This window comes from Rhinopithecus bieti, unplaced genomic scaffold, assembly GCF_001698545.2.
Source record: "Rhinopithecus bieti isolate Rb0 unplaced genomic scaffold, ASM169854v2 scaffold_757, whole genome shotgun sequence".
Lineage (NCBI taxonomy): Eukaryota > Metazoa > Chordata > Mammalia > Primates > Cercopithecidae > Rhinopithecus > Rhinopithecus bieti.
The window spans coordinates 1,676,296-1,693,567 of record NW_016803289.1 but is presented as its reverse complement, the minus strand read 5'-3'; the positions used below and the strand labels follow the sequence as shown (position 1 = coordinate 1,693,567).

Sequence of the window (17,272 nt, the reverse complement as noted above, 5' to 3'; positions counted from 1 at the left end):
AATTCTTTTGTATTTTTAGTAGTGACGGGGTTTCACCATGTTGGCCAGGATGGTTTCAATCTCTTGACTTTGTGATCCGCCCACCTTGGCCTCCTGAAGTGCTGGGAATACAGGCGTGAGCAACTGCACCCGGCCTGAAAATGTTCTACTTTGTTTTCACTGAATAAAGATCAACATAAGTAACTAATAAAATGATGTGTTCAAGATAAGATACCAGATGGAACAACATGAAATACAAGTAACAGGATGAATTCTGCAAGAATAGCTTATCTCAAGGGACATCCAATAACCTCTTATCTTGCTCCTTAATTACCTTCAAAGTGAACAAAAACACTTTTTCCATGAGAGAGAATTCTTGAAATATTACTTGGGAAAATTGGTTATATTTTCTTCTCATATCTATATATTGGGAATATTAAATAGTTCGAAGAAAATATTAAACACTTTTTAAAAATCACGTATTGGGATTCTTTTCAGCAATATTTTTTAAAATAATTAAGTTGGCTCATTTTAGTGCCCTTGATACTGGCCCAGTTTGATTATATATATAAAATATGGATATTAAAATGACATAGGCATTAATGTTGTTTGGTTCATCGGTGCCTTTTGGTTGTTCTTTCTTGGTCAGGAACTTCACGGCAATCAGATACAATTTTACCTTGTGCTGAATCCAGATTTATGCGAAGAGTCAAATGAACTTTAAGAAATGTACTGAATTTTAAAGAAAAGTAAATTCCCTAGAATGGCATACTTTTTCTCCCAAAATCAATGCTCTTTTAAAGAAATCAGTTAACGTGGCAATAAATGCAGTCTCTTTGGCAAACTCGTGCTCATGAGAGAATGTTAAGATACAGGCAACTATTCAATCCTAATTTTGTCATTATTTGGGTTTTGGACTTGTTTTTCCTGTTCTTGAACTATTCTTTTCATGTCATTTCATAGCTGGCTTCTTCTCATCTTTCGGGCTTCAGCTCAAATGCCACCTCTTTAGAAAGACAACCGCAACCACTCTATCTGAAGTGGCCTCCTCACCATCGCTGTCACTGTCTGTAAGATCACTAGGAGTCATTTCCTTTGTGGCACTTTAACACACTGTGAAATTATCTGGTTTATGTATTATTTACCTGTTTATTGCCATCTTTTCACCATCCAAACATGGGGTTCACAATGACAGAGCAAGGACCAACTTGTTTCCTCCTGTATTCCTCATGTCTAGAGAGTGACAGGTTTATAGTAGGTGGAATTGCCCTCCTACTTCCTTTGCCTTGCAACTGTCTGCATAAACAGAGAGCCTAGCACCTCTGGGAAGCACAGACTTGTTGCCATGCTCATATCTTCCCTTTATGGGTGCTGCAGTGGGTTCATCTCATTGGGCTGAGAAGACAGGCAACAAAAAGGTGGTGACATAGAGGGTGTTAAGAAAGACCTGTCTGGTCTCCTAACTCTCCTCCAACCAAGTTTTTCTGGAGTCCTTTAAAGTAACTAAAAAGGAATAGCTTATTTCCCAGTTGTCACAATTCTTTGGGTATATAGTTTTCTCGGGCATCCCACAAGAAGAAAGCCTGGCTGAATCAAGGAAGAGTTAGGCATTTCTGTGTTTTCTCATCATAATGCTATCCTAATACCTTCCAGTGTAGGCCAGCAAGTTAAAAACATGCAGCTGGTCTCTCTTTTCCACCCTATTCTCTGACGACCAGCCTCATGTACAACATTAGCTCTGAGTCCAGAGGAAGCAGAGGAAACCAACTAAATGAAAAGCAAGCCTATTTGTCTTTCCATTTTAGAAACAGAAAAATTAAGTAATGTCCTTAGTCTCTAGATCTTTTGCTTTTACTATTTGATAAATTAAAGCAAGGCAACAAAAATGGCCATGAAAAAAAAGATTTCTTAAGACCCCTTTCCAGCTATATAATTTCAAAGTTCCTATGAACTATTCTGTAGAAATAGTAAGAATGGACCTCCAAACTGAGTGAATAGCTGAAAACAGGGCATCCTGATCAGCCGTATGTTTTGTTTTTAAAAGCATTTCCATCCAATGATTCAGAACTAAGATTGTTTGCCCCAACTATAGCAGATATAGTTGTCCCCAATCATGACAAACTCCTCGTTCTCCTTTTCTTTTGTAATAAAACGGAACTCCTTATTTTTAGAAAGTTCATGGCCACCCTAGATAACAAATTAAATTTCCCAGTCTTCCTTGTATCTAGGTAAGTGCCAGTGAACAAAAGTGACAAGTCAGAGCAAATCCTATAAATCGGTGGGCATAACCTCCCCTACTTTCCACCTTTCTCACTGGCTGGAATTTGGTGTGGTTGGTTAGCCACCCTGAGGGTACCACTCTAGAAATGGGAAGAGAGGGAAAAAGGCTAGTAGTTGGCATGAGAGTCCCTAAGCTGCTGGAACCACACATCACCTGGATTACTTATGCCTAGATTGTCACATGAGAAAGATAAACATGTCCATTTGGCTTAAGTCCTGTTATTTGTAGTTTTCATTTCAGCAATCAAACTTGCATTCTAACCCGATAAACTTCCCTTGATGATTTAGAAGCTTCTTCAGAATTCACAACGTTACTCTAGGATCTCAAAATGATAAACTTCCTGAGTTGGAAGGAACTTATCTCCTCACTTTATTTATAACAAAATTGAAGATAGAGTCAGTAAATAAGCTGCTTGGGCCTAACAAGTAACTGGTAGTAGGACTAGTGTCAGATTTCCTGAATTTCAGTCCATTCTTTTCCTCCCTGTTCCAACTGGCAGAGCTCTCTAGGAATTACTCTGAAGAGCTCCCTCTCAGAGGTCTGGACAACTTAGTACCTGGGGCTTGGGACATTTTTTCCCCCCAGACAACCTGTAAACAGCTTCCACCTGCATAAGCCAATGCTGTTCACACTTAACATACAGGGAAGAAGGGGACATGAGGAGGCATTGCCCCGTTCCAGCATGCCTCACTGATAGGAGAATCAGGAGGACTCATGCCTTTACTCTTGTCTTGCTGAGTCTGGCCTGGAAAGTTTCCCTTTTCTCCAATAAAACTGATTCTTTTTCTGTGATGTAGTATTATGGGATTTGTCTAGTACACAAAAGCTTGGCAGTTGGAAATTCAGAAGACACAGCTTCATTCTATAATATTATGAGCACTGGTTATCATTTATGTACATGTTGATAATATATTTTCTGTAACGATGAGCAATGGGGGTAACTTCAACTGCCAAGGAACAGCACAGAGGACAAACAAATCATTTAATTATCCACCACATGCCCAACTGCAGCTCCTTTTGGACAAAGGACATTGGTATAGTGGAGATTAGGAAAGCTGCCAAAGGTCCCATGGAAAGTGGAAGGTAAAACCTAGCTATGAGCCTACAAAGTCTTCAGGCTCACTTATGCAGCTTGGCCTTTTTCCTTCAAGGCCCTACAGACAATGCTTATACTTAACTTATGAAACTAGAAGCATATACTTGAATTTTGCAAAATTATCTTTCTTTATATGCCACTATCCCATATTTCTTACCATCTTCGTTTTCATCAAACACTGGTGGTTTGCTTGAAGTGTTGGCTCCCATGGTTGAATCTGCCCGGACCTGGATCCTCAAGTTATACTATCCTGGCAGAAACACCCATCTTCACTCAAAACATGTCCTGAAGCCTTAGTTGGATATCTAGGATAGGAAAAGAAATAGTATCCTAATAATATGTTATACTCTAGGCACCCTGAGTATAAGACTGTGGCCGAAACATAAACCTCATCTATATCACTGTAGTGAAAACTTTTGTGTTTGAAAACCAACCATGATTTCAGAATAAAAACATCAAGCAACAGGAGAACACACTGCATGGCTCATCAACAGCAGACCTAGACTTACAAAATGAGAGGAAAGCAACATATTTTTCAAAGCATGTAGAAAGTTTAAAATGAAGTCAGCGATACTTTATTCAACAACTATAAAATAAGAATATTGTTGAGAAAATATGCTGATTTTATACTTTCCTGTTACTGGGTGATCAACAACAAAAACTTTCTTTTTTAGTCATAAAGATGCACTAGCTATCTGTTTCTGCATACCCTGGAGGGTACTACAATGTAAAAGAAGCAAGTTCTGGGTTGGACTTGACCACACCAGCAAATTGCTGAATTTCAACATATTTCTCTTTTTCCTTCTTCTGAACTTGGAGAAGATAATGGTCCTTTCCTCAATGGAGAGTTGAATGTGACAGACATACATTTAACTCATTATATATTAAGTTAAATGTATAGTACACACATGTATAACTCTTTGTGTTGTATTTATATATTATTAACTCTTTGTGTTGTATTATATTACTCTTTGTTAATATATATCAACATATATGTTTATATATAACATTTATATATCAACTCTGTGTTGTATTATATAATTCTTAATGTATTGAGTTACACAAATGTATGATATGCATACACTTAGCTCATTATATATTAAGTTAAATAATACACATATGTATAACTCTGTTGTTTCATATGTATGTTATGTTATATCACATTTATATATAACTATGTATTGAGTTACATAAATGTATGATATGCATACATTTAACTCAGTACACAAAACATTTTCATAGCATAAGTGCTCAAAACTGTTAGCCGCTCTGAGGCTCAAATTAAATGATACGTGTGAACAAGAAAACATCCTGAAAAAAATATTTATGGCTTTGCTCCACTTTAAAACATAATGGTAAAGAGAGGCAGCATCCTGTGTTCCTGTCCTAAAACTGACACTGATAATGCCTTTGGCCCAGGCACCTAACCTCTCACCTCTAGAAGGGGGAAATAACAGTGTCTATCTCAGGAGTGGCAAGCTGGGATCCCTATAGGAGCCAGGCAGATGACGCAAATGAGTGAGCCAGACTGGGCCTTTAACATTAGTGCATTGGGCAGACAATGGTGACTCTGGCTCCATCCAAATAAAGTAATTGCACTCAGATCAAATAGATTGTCACCACATAGAAACATGAGCCCAGATCTTCAGATCTACCCCCAAAATGGGGTAAAGGTCTAGATTTTGTACAAAATAATATTTTAAAATTCTACTGAGATATCTGGCTTAAGGAAATTTCATGCTTAGCACAAATATGGTCATGGTTACAGATAATGAGACAATGTATATAAGGTAACTGGCACAATGCCTAACACATAATATGCAAAGAATGAATGCTAGCTCCTGCTATTTCTAAGAGTAGCAGAATTTCCCTATTGCGTATTTTTTAAAATAGCTTCTTTACATGTGAAGGGAATATCGATTACAGGCAGAATTGGAGAAAGTGTTAAGGATGAGTTATTGAAAAAGAACTTTCCCACTAGGAAATGTAAGTAAACGCTTCATTCAGAAGGCAGACTCATTAAGGAAATGCTAGTTTTCATACTAAAAGCCAACTGCTGGCAAAATGCCTTATGGACTTTAACAAGAATCATTAAATAGAGAGCAAAGAGAGTCAGCAATTATGAAGCAATCAATTAAATGGTATGGGGGAGGGAGTGGGTAGGGGCAGGTGGTCACAGGTGGCTGAAGGAAGCTCAGAGGAATTATTGAGACCCAGGAAGACAGAACTCAACCATTTCTCCAGGGTAAAAAATCAAAAGGAGTTTAACTCCAGCAGACAAGGGAGTTAAGAAGTAAGTGGGATGCACTTTTTATTGTGAGTGTTTTATTGTGAGTTAGGGAGAAGCAAATGGGGTGGCCTTGTGCTTTATTATTGCATTTACAATCCAAATGAGGGATAGTGTAAGGACTGAACCACTGATGGCACTAGAAAGAGATGAATGGTCCTAAAGAGAACATTAATTTTAAGGAATTGCAGTTGTTAACTGCAGGCAGAGGCTACATTCTCTTTTGTTTTGTGCTTAAAACCTGAGTACGTGTAGTTTTCACACCACACCCCAGTCCTGTCATTCTTACATCTTCACACCTCAGGTTTTTCTCAAGTAGCCCATCATCCTGCAACATAAGATATACCAAGCACTGACCTTGCAAGTTGTCGAATCAGAAAGAGAAAGAGGAAGGAATATTATCGCAATTTTCCATGTTTCAGAATTTCATCCTGATGTGCAGACAATTTTGTTCACCAAGTCCCAGTGATTTTTTAGTGGGAAGATAATATGCAAACAGGGAACCATGTTTGTGTGTGTCTGGGGAAGGTGGAAGCAGATGGAACTACTGGGTGATCGTTTAGTGTCTTCTTCATTGCACCTAACATACACAATCCAGTTTAAAATTATTTTTCATTTTCTGTCCCATGTGAATAAGCAAATTCAATTTTTTTTCATATTCAGAAAGAAATCTACCATTCTCTGGCAGGAAAATGGAGACACGTCCTTTCCCCTCTGCTGAAGAGCCCAATAGAGCTATAACCCCCAGCCCTTCCTGATCTCCTGGCACTAAGTATGCAGTGTTACCTAAGCTTCATTTTGAGATGTGACGAGGACAGCTACCATCCATGAAAATGAAAATCCAAAGCATACAAAATGTAAAAGGAAGAGAAATTTGTCTTGCAGGGAAATAGGGAGTTTTCAGAGTCTACCTTGACCTGGCCAATTATCAGACTATTAACTGGGAACTAGTTCCCTAATACCAACCTTTCATCTTTGGCCTGTAATTTGGGGGTTGTCAACAGGTAAGCTTCCCTACCACCAAGCCTCCTTAGATAAAGAGGTGTGGTCTTCTAGGATTGGAAAACATAGGGGGTGATGCAAGAAAGTTGCAACTTTTGATTGAACATTTTAGATTTCGTTGTCACAGAAGGTGCATAGAAACAACTTATTTGTTTGCATTTGAAAAACAGAACGTCTTAGAGATTAAGAAATATTTCATACAGGAGAAAACATAAAAAATGCCCAATAGCACTCAATTAACAATTGTTTGTATTTGGCCATCTTTATATCATCATTTTTATTTTTAAAACATTTTAGGGAAATATTATTTCCACTTTAACCCTGAAGTCCAATTGATTTCCCTTTCACACTTTCCAAAGACAGCCACAATCACGGATGTGATATACATTTCACAGTCCCGGTTCTACGATTTTACAAACATGACAAGTGTCTTAAAATAAGTCACCTAAATGGCGTGATAGAGTGGAGATATTTTGCATCTTGCTGTGTCTATCTACCATCATACTTCCGAAATCGAGGTATAGGCATGCTGATCCCTACAGTTCTGATTTTAGCTTTTTAAGTGCTGCATAGCAGTCCGTTGTGTGAATACACATTATGTTTTTTAAGTCCCGGGGGAAAAAGTCCTTGTGGAGATGAAGCCGTAGTCAAAGGGAGCTAGGTTTTGCTTGTTTAGATGCTGGAGGACAAGCAGAAACACCTCCACTCAATTGTCTCAACCCAGCAAATATTTATTGAAGTCTGTCTGGCTCTGCACATGAGTCAGTGCCAGGCAGGGGGACCTGGGTGGAGTACAAAATAGCTAGAATTGGTCCCAGCCTGCATTTAGTTTTGTGAGTTATCTTGATCAGCAGCCTTTGTCTTCTCTTCTCCTTGCACTTCCTAGCTTCCCATCAGTACCCTTAGTTTGTAGGTGTATTGTTATTATTTGTTAAATCTAGACCACCACTCACCTAGTCTCGATTCTTCCTTCATTCCTCGCATGAGGCTCGGAGCGATGCTTTCATCCAGGGAGCAGGGGCTAAGAGAAAAACTCCAAGAGCAAGGAACAAGGAAAGGCACCTATCTGCCTGGAAGCGGCGGCGGCTGCGAGTGCCAGGCTGGGCTGGGCTGCGCTAGACTGAGCTGGGCTGGGCTGGGAAGGCACCTGCGGCTGCCAAGGGGTCCGAGCGCCGCCCAGCGCGCAGCTACCCCGGAGGGGCGGCTCCTCGGCCAGGGAAGGAGGCGGGATCTGCTTGCCAGCGGGCGTCCCCGCTTAGCGCTCTCTCCAGAAACCGCTGGGCAGTCGCCTGGGTGAGGGCCGGACGCCTGGGGTCCGTTTGCCGCCTGCTGAGACTAGACAAGGACCCCGGGAGGGCGAGGTTGGGGGAGAGCGCTACGGATGGAGGTCCCGCCGCGCTTGGGCTGGGTCCGGAGCCGCCAGGACGCACAGCGGGTACTATTACTCCCCATATCGCGGGAGCCGCCTCACACCCCTGCGATGTGGATCGTAGCAACCAGCTGGGGAGAAGGGGGTGCTATTACTCCCCATATCGCGGAGGGTGCCTCACCCCCCTGTGATGTGGCTCGTAACAGCCAGGGAGGGAGAGGGGTGTGCTCTTACTCTCCATATCGCCGGGGGTGCCTCACTCCCCAGCGATGTGGATCGTAGTAGTCGGTGGGGGATGGGGGGGGGGCGAGGGAGATGCTATTACTCCCCATATGGCTGGGGGGTGTCTCACACCCCTGCGATGTGGATCCTAATAGCCAGGGAGAGAGAGGAAGGTGCTATTACTCCCCATACGGCGGGGTGTGCCTCACTCTCTTGCTGTATGTGGATTAATAGCATTGCTCCCCTCTTGGATATTAGAAACAATTTCATAGGGTGTGTGTACACAGCCTGCGATATTGAAACTAACATCATCCTCTCCACCTCCAGATATTAGGAACAATATCATAAAATGGTGTACACTCTGCGAGATTTGGAGTTCTATCATGCTGTGTTTCCCTGAATGTTCACAGATATATCACAGCCTGGGTGTACACCCAGTACTATATTGAGAGTAACTTCGTACTCCACCCCTTGGAAATTAGGACAAATATCACGGAAGGGGTGTAAAGCCACTGCGATATTTGAAGTAATATCATGTCCTCCCCTACTAGTTATTAGGAACAATATCACAGGAGGGTGTATACCTTCTACGGTATTGGGAATAATATCATCATCTCTTCCTTTAGATATTAGGAACAATATCAAAGGGGGTTGTACACTCCGTGTATTATTGGAAGTAATATCATTCTCTCTTCGTCTAGATTTCACGAATCATATCACAGGCGGGGTGTACCCCCCTTGTTATATTAAGAGTAATGTTATCTTCTTTCAACCTGGATGTTAAGAGCAATATGAAATGAGTTCTGTACATCCTTTCAATATTAGTAGTAATACCGTCTGTTCCCTTCCTGGATATAAGAAACAATATGACTGGCCGGGTGTCCACCCCTTGCAATATTGGGAGTAATATCACCTCTCCCCATGTGGTTATTAGGGACAAAATCACAGGGTGGGTGTACAGTTCGTACGTTATTGAGAGGAAAATCATCCACTCACCCCCTGGATATCAGGAACCATATCACAGAAGAGGTGTACACCCCCTGCAATATTGTGAGTAATATCATCCTTTTTTCCCCTGGATATTAGGAGCGAAACCACACTGGGGGGTGTACACCCACTGCGATATTGAAAGTAATAGCAGCGTCGTTCCCGCTGGATATTAGGAAGTATATCACAGGTGTGTGTGCACCTTCTGCGATATTGGTAGTATTATAAGCCTCTACCACGCTGCCTATTAGGAACAATATACAGCGGTTGGGGGGGCGGTTACAGCCCCTGGATATTGGGTGTAATATTATTATCTTTTCCCTGTATATTAAAAACTATATCAAAGGGATCTGTACACCTTCTGCGATATTGGGATCAATGTTGTCTTCTCCCCTACTGAATATTATAAACAATATTACAGGAGGGTGTACACTTCCAGCGATATGGCCAGAAATATCATCGTCTCCTTCCCTGGATATTAGGAACAGTATTACCAGGTGTGTACACCCCTTGCACTATTGGGAGTAATATTATTCTCCCTTGCCTTTGATATTAGAAATAATATCACAGGCGGAGTGTACACCCCACCCCCTGCGGTATTGAAGGTAATATCATTCTTTTTTAACGTGGATATTAGGAACAATATCACAGGGGGCGTGTACACTTTCTTCAATACTGGGAGTAATATCATCCTCTCAACCCATAAAGAGTAGGAAAAATATCAAAGAATGTTTGTACACCACTTGCGATATTGGGAGTAATATCATCCTCCCCTCACCTGGGTATCAGAAAAAATATCACGGGGCGTGGGTGTACACAACCTGCCATACTGGGAGTAATACAATGTTCTATCCCCACGGATATTGAGAACAATATCACAGAGGCGGTGTACATCCTCTGCGTTATCGCGAGTAATATCGTCCTCACCCCCGTAGATATTAAGAACAATATCACAGAGGATTATACACCCGATGCACCAATGGGAGTAATATCATCCTTTCCCTTCTGAATATTAGGAACCATATCTCATGGAGGGTGTACAACTCATTCCATTTTGGGAGTAGTATAAATTTCTTTATTGCTGAAAATAAAAAACAATGTAACAGTGGTGATGTACGCATGCTGTGGTATGGCCAGTAATAACCTAGACTCTCCCCGTGATATTAGGAACAGTATCAAAAAGGGGTGCATACTCCCAGCGATACTGGGATTAATATCATACTCTTCCCCACTGGATATTAGGAACAATATCAAAGAAGGGGTGTCCACCTCTTGCCATATTGACAGTAATGTCCTCTCCCTCCCTGGATGTTAAGAACAATACCAAGAGTTGGTGTACACCCACTGTGATATTGAGAGTCATGTCATCCTCTACCCCCTGGATACTAAAAACATTATCACAGAGGGAGTGCACAACCCCCGCGATATGGCCAGTAATATCATCGTCTCCCCCACTGGATATTAGGAACAATATCACATGGGTGTGTACACCTCCAGCGCTATTGAAAGTAGTATCATTCTCTCTTCCCCTGGATATTAGGAATAATATCACAGGTGGGGTGTACAACGTCTGCGATATTAGTAGTAGTATCATCCTCTCCCAACCTAGATAATAGCAACAAAATAACAGGGGGTTTACACCCCCTGCGATATTGGGAGTAATATCATCCTCTCCTCCACTTGATATTAGAAACAATATCCCAGGAAGGGTGTACACCCTCTGAGATATTGAGAGAAATATCACCCTCTCCCCACCTAAATATTAGGAACAATATCACAAGGGGTGTGTACACCCCTACGATATTGAGGGTAGTATTATCCTCTGTCTCCCTGGATATAAGGAACAATATCAGTGGGGTACTGTACACCCCCTGTGATAGGAGGAGTAATATCATTCTACTCCCTATTGGATATTAGGGACAATATTATGGAGGGGTTGTATATCCCTTGCCATATTGTGAATCATATCATTTCTCTTCCCCTGGATATTAGGAACAATATCACAGGAGGTGTGTCCCCTGTGATATTGGAATTAATAGCATCCTCTCCCGAACTGAGTATTAAGAACCATGTCACAGGGATTTTGTCCACCCCTGTGATATGGACAGTAATATCATTGTCTCCCCGCCTAAATATTAAGAACAGTATCACAAGAGGGGTGTACACCCCCTGTGATATTGGGAGTAATTTCATCTTCTGTGCCTTTGGATATTAGGAACCATATCACGGGGGGTGGGGGACGGTGCACCACCCCCTGCGATATCGGGCATAATGTTATCCTCTCTTCCCCTGGATATTAGGAGCAATAACCCGGAGTGGGGAGGGAATACAGCCTCTTCGATATTGAGAGTAATAACATCCTTTCCCTTCCTGGACATTAAGAACAATATCACTGGGTGGGTGTACACCGCCTGCGATATTGGCTGTAATATCATCCTCTCTTCCCTGGAATATTACGAACAATATCACAGGAGGGGTGTACAGCCCCTGCGATATTGGGAGTAATATCATCCTCTCCTCTTCTCGATACAAGGAGCATATAGCCCAGCGTGGGTGTTCATTCTCTGCGATACTGGGCGTAATATCATCGACTCCCAAGGTGGTTATTGGGAATAATGTCGTCACAGGGGTGTGTACACCTTCTTCGATATTGGGAGTAATATCATCCTCTCAACACCTAGATATTAGGAACTATATCACAGGAGGCTGTGCACTTCTTGTGATACCGGGGGTAATATCACCTTCTCCCATCATGGATATTAAGAACCATATTACAAAGGAGGTGTACACCCCTGCGATATTGAGAGTAATATTATGCTCTCCCCTTCAGGATAAGAACAATATCGCAGGAGGTGTGTACAGCCCCTGCGATATTGCCATTAGCGTCATCATCTCCCTCCTGGGATCTAAGAAACAATATCACAAGGGGGTGTATACCCCCCGCGACATTGGGAGTAATATTTTCTTTTCCCCAGCTGGCTGTTAGGAACAATGTCACAGAAGGGGTGTACACCCCCTGTTATTTTGGGAGTGATAGCATCCTCTCCGTCCCTGGATATTAGGAACAACATCACTAGGGAGTGTACACCTCCTGAGATAGAGAGACTAATATCATCCTCTCGCCTTCTGGATATTAGGAACAGTGTCACAGGGGTGGTGTAGACCATCTGCGAAATTGGAAGAAATATCATCCTCTCCACCTTTGGATATTAGGAACAATATCACAGCGGAGGGGAGCTCTATGCCCCTTGCGATATTGGGAGTAATATCATCCTCTCACACCCAGGATATTAGAAGCAAGATCACAGAAGGGATGTACACCCACTGCGATATTTTGAGTAATGTCATCCTCTAGCCCCTGGCTGTTAGAAATAACGTCATACAGGGGTGTATATCTTCTCTGATATTGGGAGTAATATTATCCTCTCCCCCCCGGATATCAGGAAAAATACTATTGATTATTAATATTAATAAATATAATAATGAATAATAGTAATCATTGATATTAATAATAACGATGATAAAATATTAATTATTAACCATATGCAATATGACAGTAATATCATTATTAATAATCAAATAATCATATCTGGAATTACTGTTACTTAGTTAAATCAATCATAAATAATGTTGATAATAAAATGATGATTAATAACTCCAGCTGGGCACGGTGGCTCACACCTGTAATCCCAGCACTTTGGGAGGCCAAGGCAGGCGGATCACCAGGTCAAGAGATCGAGACCATGGTGAAACCCCGTCTCTACTAAAATTACAAAAAATTAGCCGGGCGCGGTGGCGGACTCCTGTAGTTCCAGCTACTCGGGAGGCTGAGGGAGGAAAATGACGTGAACCCAGGAGAGGTAGCTTGCAGTGAGCCGAGATCGCGCCACTACTCTCCAGCCTGGGTGACAGAGCCAGACTGGTCTCAAAAAAAAAAAAAAGCTGATTAATAATGAATATTTCTAAGCAACATTAATATCAATAGTTATAATCATACAATCAAAATAATTATAATAATAATATACTAGTAATTGATGTTAACATTGATACTTATAGTTAATATTAATGATTGATGATTAATAAATAATATTACTCCTAACATGTCAGGGGGTGTACATCTACCTGCGATATTGTTCCTAACATCCAGGGATGGATAGTTTTAATATCTCACTAGGCATACACTCACCCTGTGATATTGATCCTGTTATCAAGGGTGTAGAGTATGACATGACTCCCAACATAGCTGTGGGTGAACATCTGCCCGGTGATATTGCTCGTAATATTCACGGAAGAAGAGTATGATGTGACTCCCAACATCGCAGGGAGTGAACACCTCTTCTGCGATATTGTTCCTAGTATCCGGAGGGGTAGAGGATAAGAATAATTCCAGTATTGTAGGCTGTGTTCACCCACCCTGTGATATTGTTGTTAATATCCTGTCAGGGAGAGGATGACATTGTTCCCCATATAGCAGGAGGTGTACACCCACCCTGGGTTATTGTTCCTAATAGCCATGGAGGGCAGAGGCTGATATTACTCCCAGTATCACAGGAGATGTACATCGACCCTGTGACATTGTTCTTAATATTCAAAGGCCGACAGGTTGGTATTACTCCCAATATCGCAGAAAGTCTACACCCCCGTGTGATATTGTTCCTGATATCCAGAAGGGGAGAAGACGATATTACTCCCCATATCGAAGGAGGTGTATACCCACTCTGTGATATCTTTCCTAATATGCAGGTGGGGAGAGGATAATATTATTCCCAATATCGCAGAAAGTGTACACTCCCCCGTCCCGGTGACAGTGTCCTTAATTTTCCAAAGCGCAGAGGATGATATTACTCCTAATATCGCAGAGAGTGTACATCCCCTAGTAATAATGTTCCCATGATCCAGGAGGGAAGAGGATGATATTCCTTTCAATATCGCAGGGGTGTACACACCTTCAGGGATGCTCTTCCTAATTTCAACGTGGGAGAGGATGATATTCCTCCCAATATCGCAGGGGTTATAAACATTCCTTTGATATTGTTCCTAATATCCATGGGGTGGAAAGGATGATATGACTCCCAATATTGCAGAGGGTGTACACCCGCCTTTGATATTGTTCGTAATTTCTAGAGGGGGAGATGATATTCCTCACAATATCGTAAACACGAGGTGTGTCCACCACGGATTGTAATATCCAGGGCGGGACATGACTCCCCATATCGTGGGGGGTGTCCACCCTGCCTGTCATATTGTTTCTCGTATCCATGGGGGAGAAGATGGTATTACTACCAATATCGAAGAAGTGTACACGCCCCCTGTGATATTGTTTCTAATATCCACGTTGGGAGAGAATATTACTCTCAATATCAGAGGGGTTGCACACCACAGGAGTGATATGATTCCTACTATCCAGAATAAGAGAGAATGATATTACTGCCAATAGAGCAGGGCGTGTACACCCCCCATGTTATATTGTTCTTAAAAGCTAAAGGAAGAGAAGATAATATGATTCTTTATACTGCAGGGGGTGTACACCCACCTGTGATATTGTTCCTAAAATCCAGGCAGGGAGAGGATATTACTTTCCATATAGCAGGAGGAGTACACCCACGCTGGGATTTTGTTCCTAATATCAAGGGAAGGGGGGAGAGCGTAATATTACTCCCAATATCGCAGGAGGTGTACATCTCCCCTGTGATATTGTTCTTACCATTCAAACAAGGAGAGGATGACATTACTCCAGATATCGAAGAAAGTGTAAAACCCCTGTGATATTGTTCCTAATGACCAGAGGTGAAGAGGATATTAATCCACATATCGCAGGAGGTACACACTGACACTGATATTTTTCCTAATATGCAGGGAGAGAGGATAATAATATGGCCAAGCCCGCAGGGGTTGTACACTCCGCGTGAGATTGTCTTTAATAGTCAAAGGCGGAGGGGATACTATTACCTACCAATATCGCAGAAAGTGTACACCCCCCAGGGATATTGTTCCCATGATCCAGGAGAGAAGAGGGTAACGTTACTTTAAATAACACAGAAGTGGTACACGCGTCCAAGGATATTTTTTCTAATTTTAACGTGGAAGAGAATGATATGACACCCAATATCACAGGGAGTATAAACACTCCTGTGATATTGTTTATAATATTCAGAGGGAAAGAGGACGATATTACTCCCAATACGGCAGAGGGTGTACACAGGTGTGTGAAATAGTTGGTAATTTCCAGAGGGGGAGATGATATTACTCACAACATCGTAAACAGGCTGAGTCCACCGTGGATTGTAATAGCCAGGAGGGGAGAGGAAGGGGTTATTATTCCCCATATGGTGGGGGGTGACTCACCCCCTGTGATGTGGACCGTAATAGCCGGGGGGTAGGGGGACTATTACTCCCCGTAAGGCATGGGGATGGCTCACCCCTTGCCATGTGGGTCGTAATAGCTAGGGGGGTCGAGGGGGTGCTATAACTCCCCATATCGCCGGGAGTTGCCTCAGCCCCCTGCGATGTGGATCGTAACAGCCAGTGGAGGAGAGGGCGTCCTATTACTCCCCATATCGCAAGGGGGTGCCTCACCCCTCTGCATAGTGGATCGTAACAGCCGGGGCGGGCGAGGGTGATGCTGTTACTCCCCGTATCGCAGGGGTGTGCCTCACCGACCTGCGATGTGGATCGTAATAGCCAGGTGTGGGAGAGGGGGATGCTATTATTCTCCATATCGCGGGGAGTGCCTCACCCTTCTGTGATGTGGAGCCTAATAGCCAGGGGTGGAGAGGGCGGGGCTATTACCCCCCCGTATGGCGGGAGGTGGCTCACCCCCGTGCCGTGTGGATCCTAATAGCCAGGCGTGGAGAGGGGGGTGCTATTAATCCCTATTTCTCAGGGGGGTGCCTTGCCCCTCTGTGATGTGTATCGTAATATCCAGGGGGGGAAGTGGGGGTGCTATTACTCTCCACATCGCAGGAGGATGCCTCCCCAACTCCGGGGCCAGGCTCGGGTTCCCCTGAAGAGACGCGGCCTGTGTCGCCACGGTGGTGGACATGGGGGTGGCGGGTTGGAGCCTGCTGATCTTAGAAGGGGAGAGGCAAGATTGCCATTAAGACTTCCCTTGGCCGGGCGCGGTGGCTCAAGCCTGTAATCTCAGCACTTTGGGAGGCCGAGACGGGCGGATCACAAGGTCAGGAGATCGAGACCACCCTGGCTAATACGGTGAAACCCCGTCTCTACTAAAGAATACAAAAAACTAGCCGGGCGACGAGGCGGGCGCCTGTAGTCCCAGCTACTTGGGAGGCTGAGGCAGGAGAACGGCGTAAACCCGGGAGGCGGAGCTTGCAGTGAGCTGAGATCCGGCCACCGCACTCCAGCCTGGGCGACAGAGCCAGACTCTGTCTCAAAAAAAAAAAAAAAAAAAAAAAAAGACTTCCCTTGGGGTTATGACGGGAGACCAAGACAGTGGTGAGAATTTTACAAGATCCCAACAGGAAAGATCCTTAAAGCACTGTGGTCTGGTAGATTTTTTTTTTTTCCGTTTTATTGCAGAGGGAATTGAGGCACAAAGACAAAAAATACTTGCCCAGTGTAGCATAACAGTTAGTGGAGAGAACCTTTGGTAGGCCCATGTCGCCTGTCTTCCAGCCCCCAAATTTCCCAGGCACCTTTGTTGCCCTTGCTCTCTGAGGGTGGAAGTGGGATCTGGACGGGGCAGAGATGAAGACCGTAGTGCTGGAAGTTTCTCTGTTCTTGTCCATGGCAGCTCCCCATACAGCTCTTTGTAATAATCAACAGGATTGAAATAATTTATTGTTTCCATCTCTAATCCAAGAGTCACACACACCTAAACCTGGGCAGAATGGGCACATAGCTTGCCTATGACATGGTGACGGTGGGCGGGGTCGATGGAGAGTGTGGGTCTATTCTGGGGGTGAGGTGAGGACAGTTTCTCTTCAGCTCCACCTTTCCTTGACGTGTGAGAATGCCAGCTCAGCATTGCCAAATATTTAGATTTTTCAAGAGAAGCTGGAAACAAGAACTTTTGGAATAAATCTTCCT

At 43.1% G+C, this 17,272-nt stretch overlaps 1 protein-coding gene across 1 annotated transcript in view; it reads right to left on the bottom strand.

The window, feature by feature from the left end:
- The window catches only part of STK32A (serine/threonine kinase 32A), a 151,626-nt gene extending 143,798 nt beyond the window's left edge, over window positions 1–7,828 (bottom strand). Inside the window, exons 1-2 of the mRNA XM_017872394.1 lie at window positions 7,599–7,828; window positions 3,514–3,661 (exon numbers count right to left, since the gene is read on the bottom strand). Of these exons, the coding sequence (XP_017727883.1) occupies window positions 3,514–3,565 (52 nt within the window). The 5' untranslated portion in view covers window positions 3,566–3,661; window positions 7,599–7,828. The remainder of the gene's footprint in view (window positions 1–3,513; window positions 3,662–7,598) is intronic.
- Window positions 7,829–17,272: the final 9,444 nt, after the last annotated feature.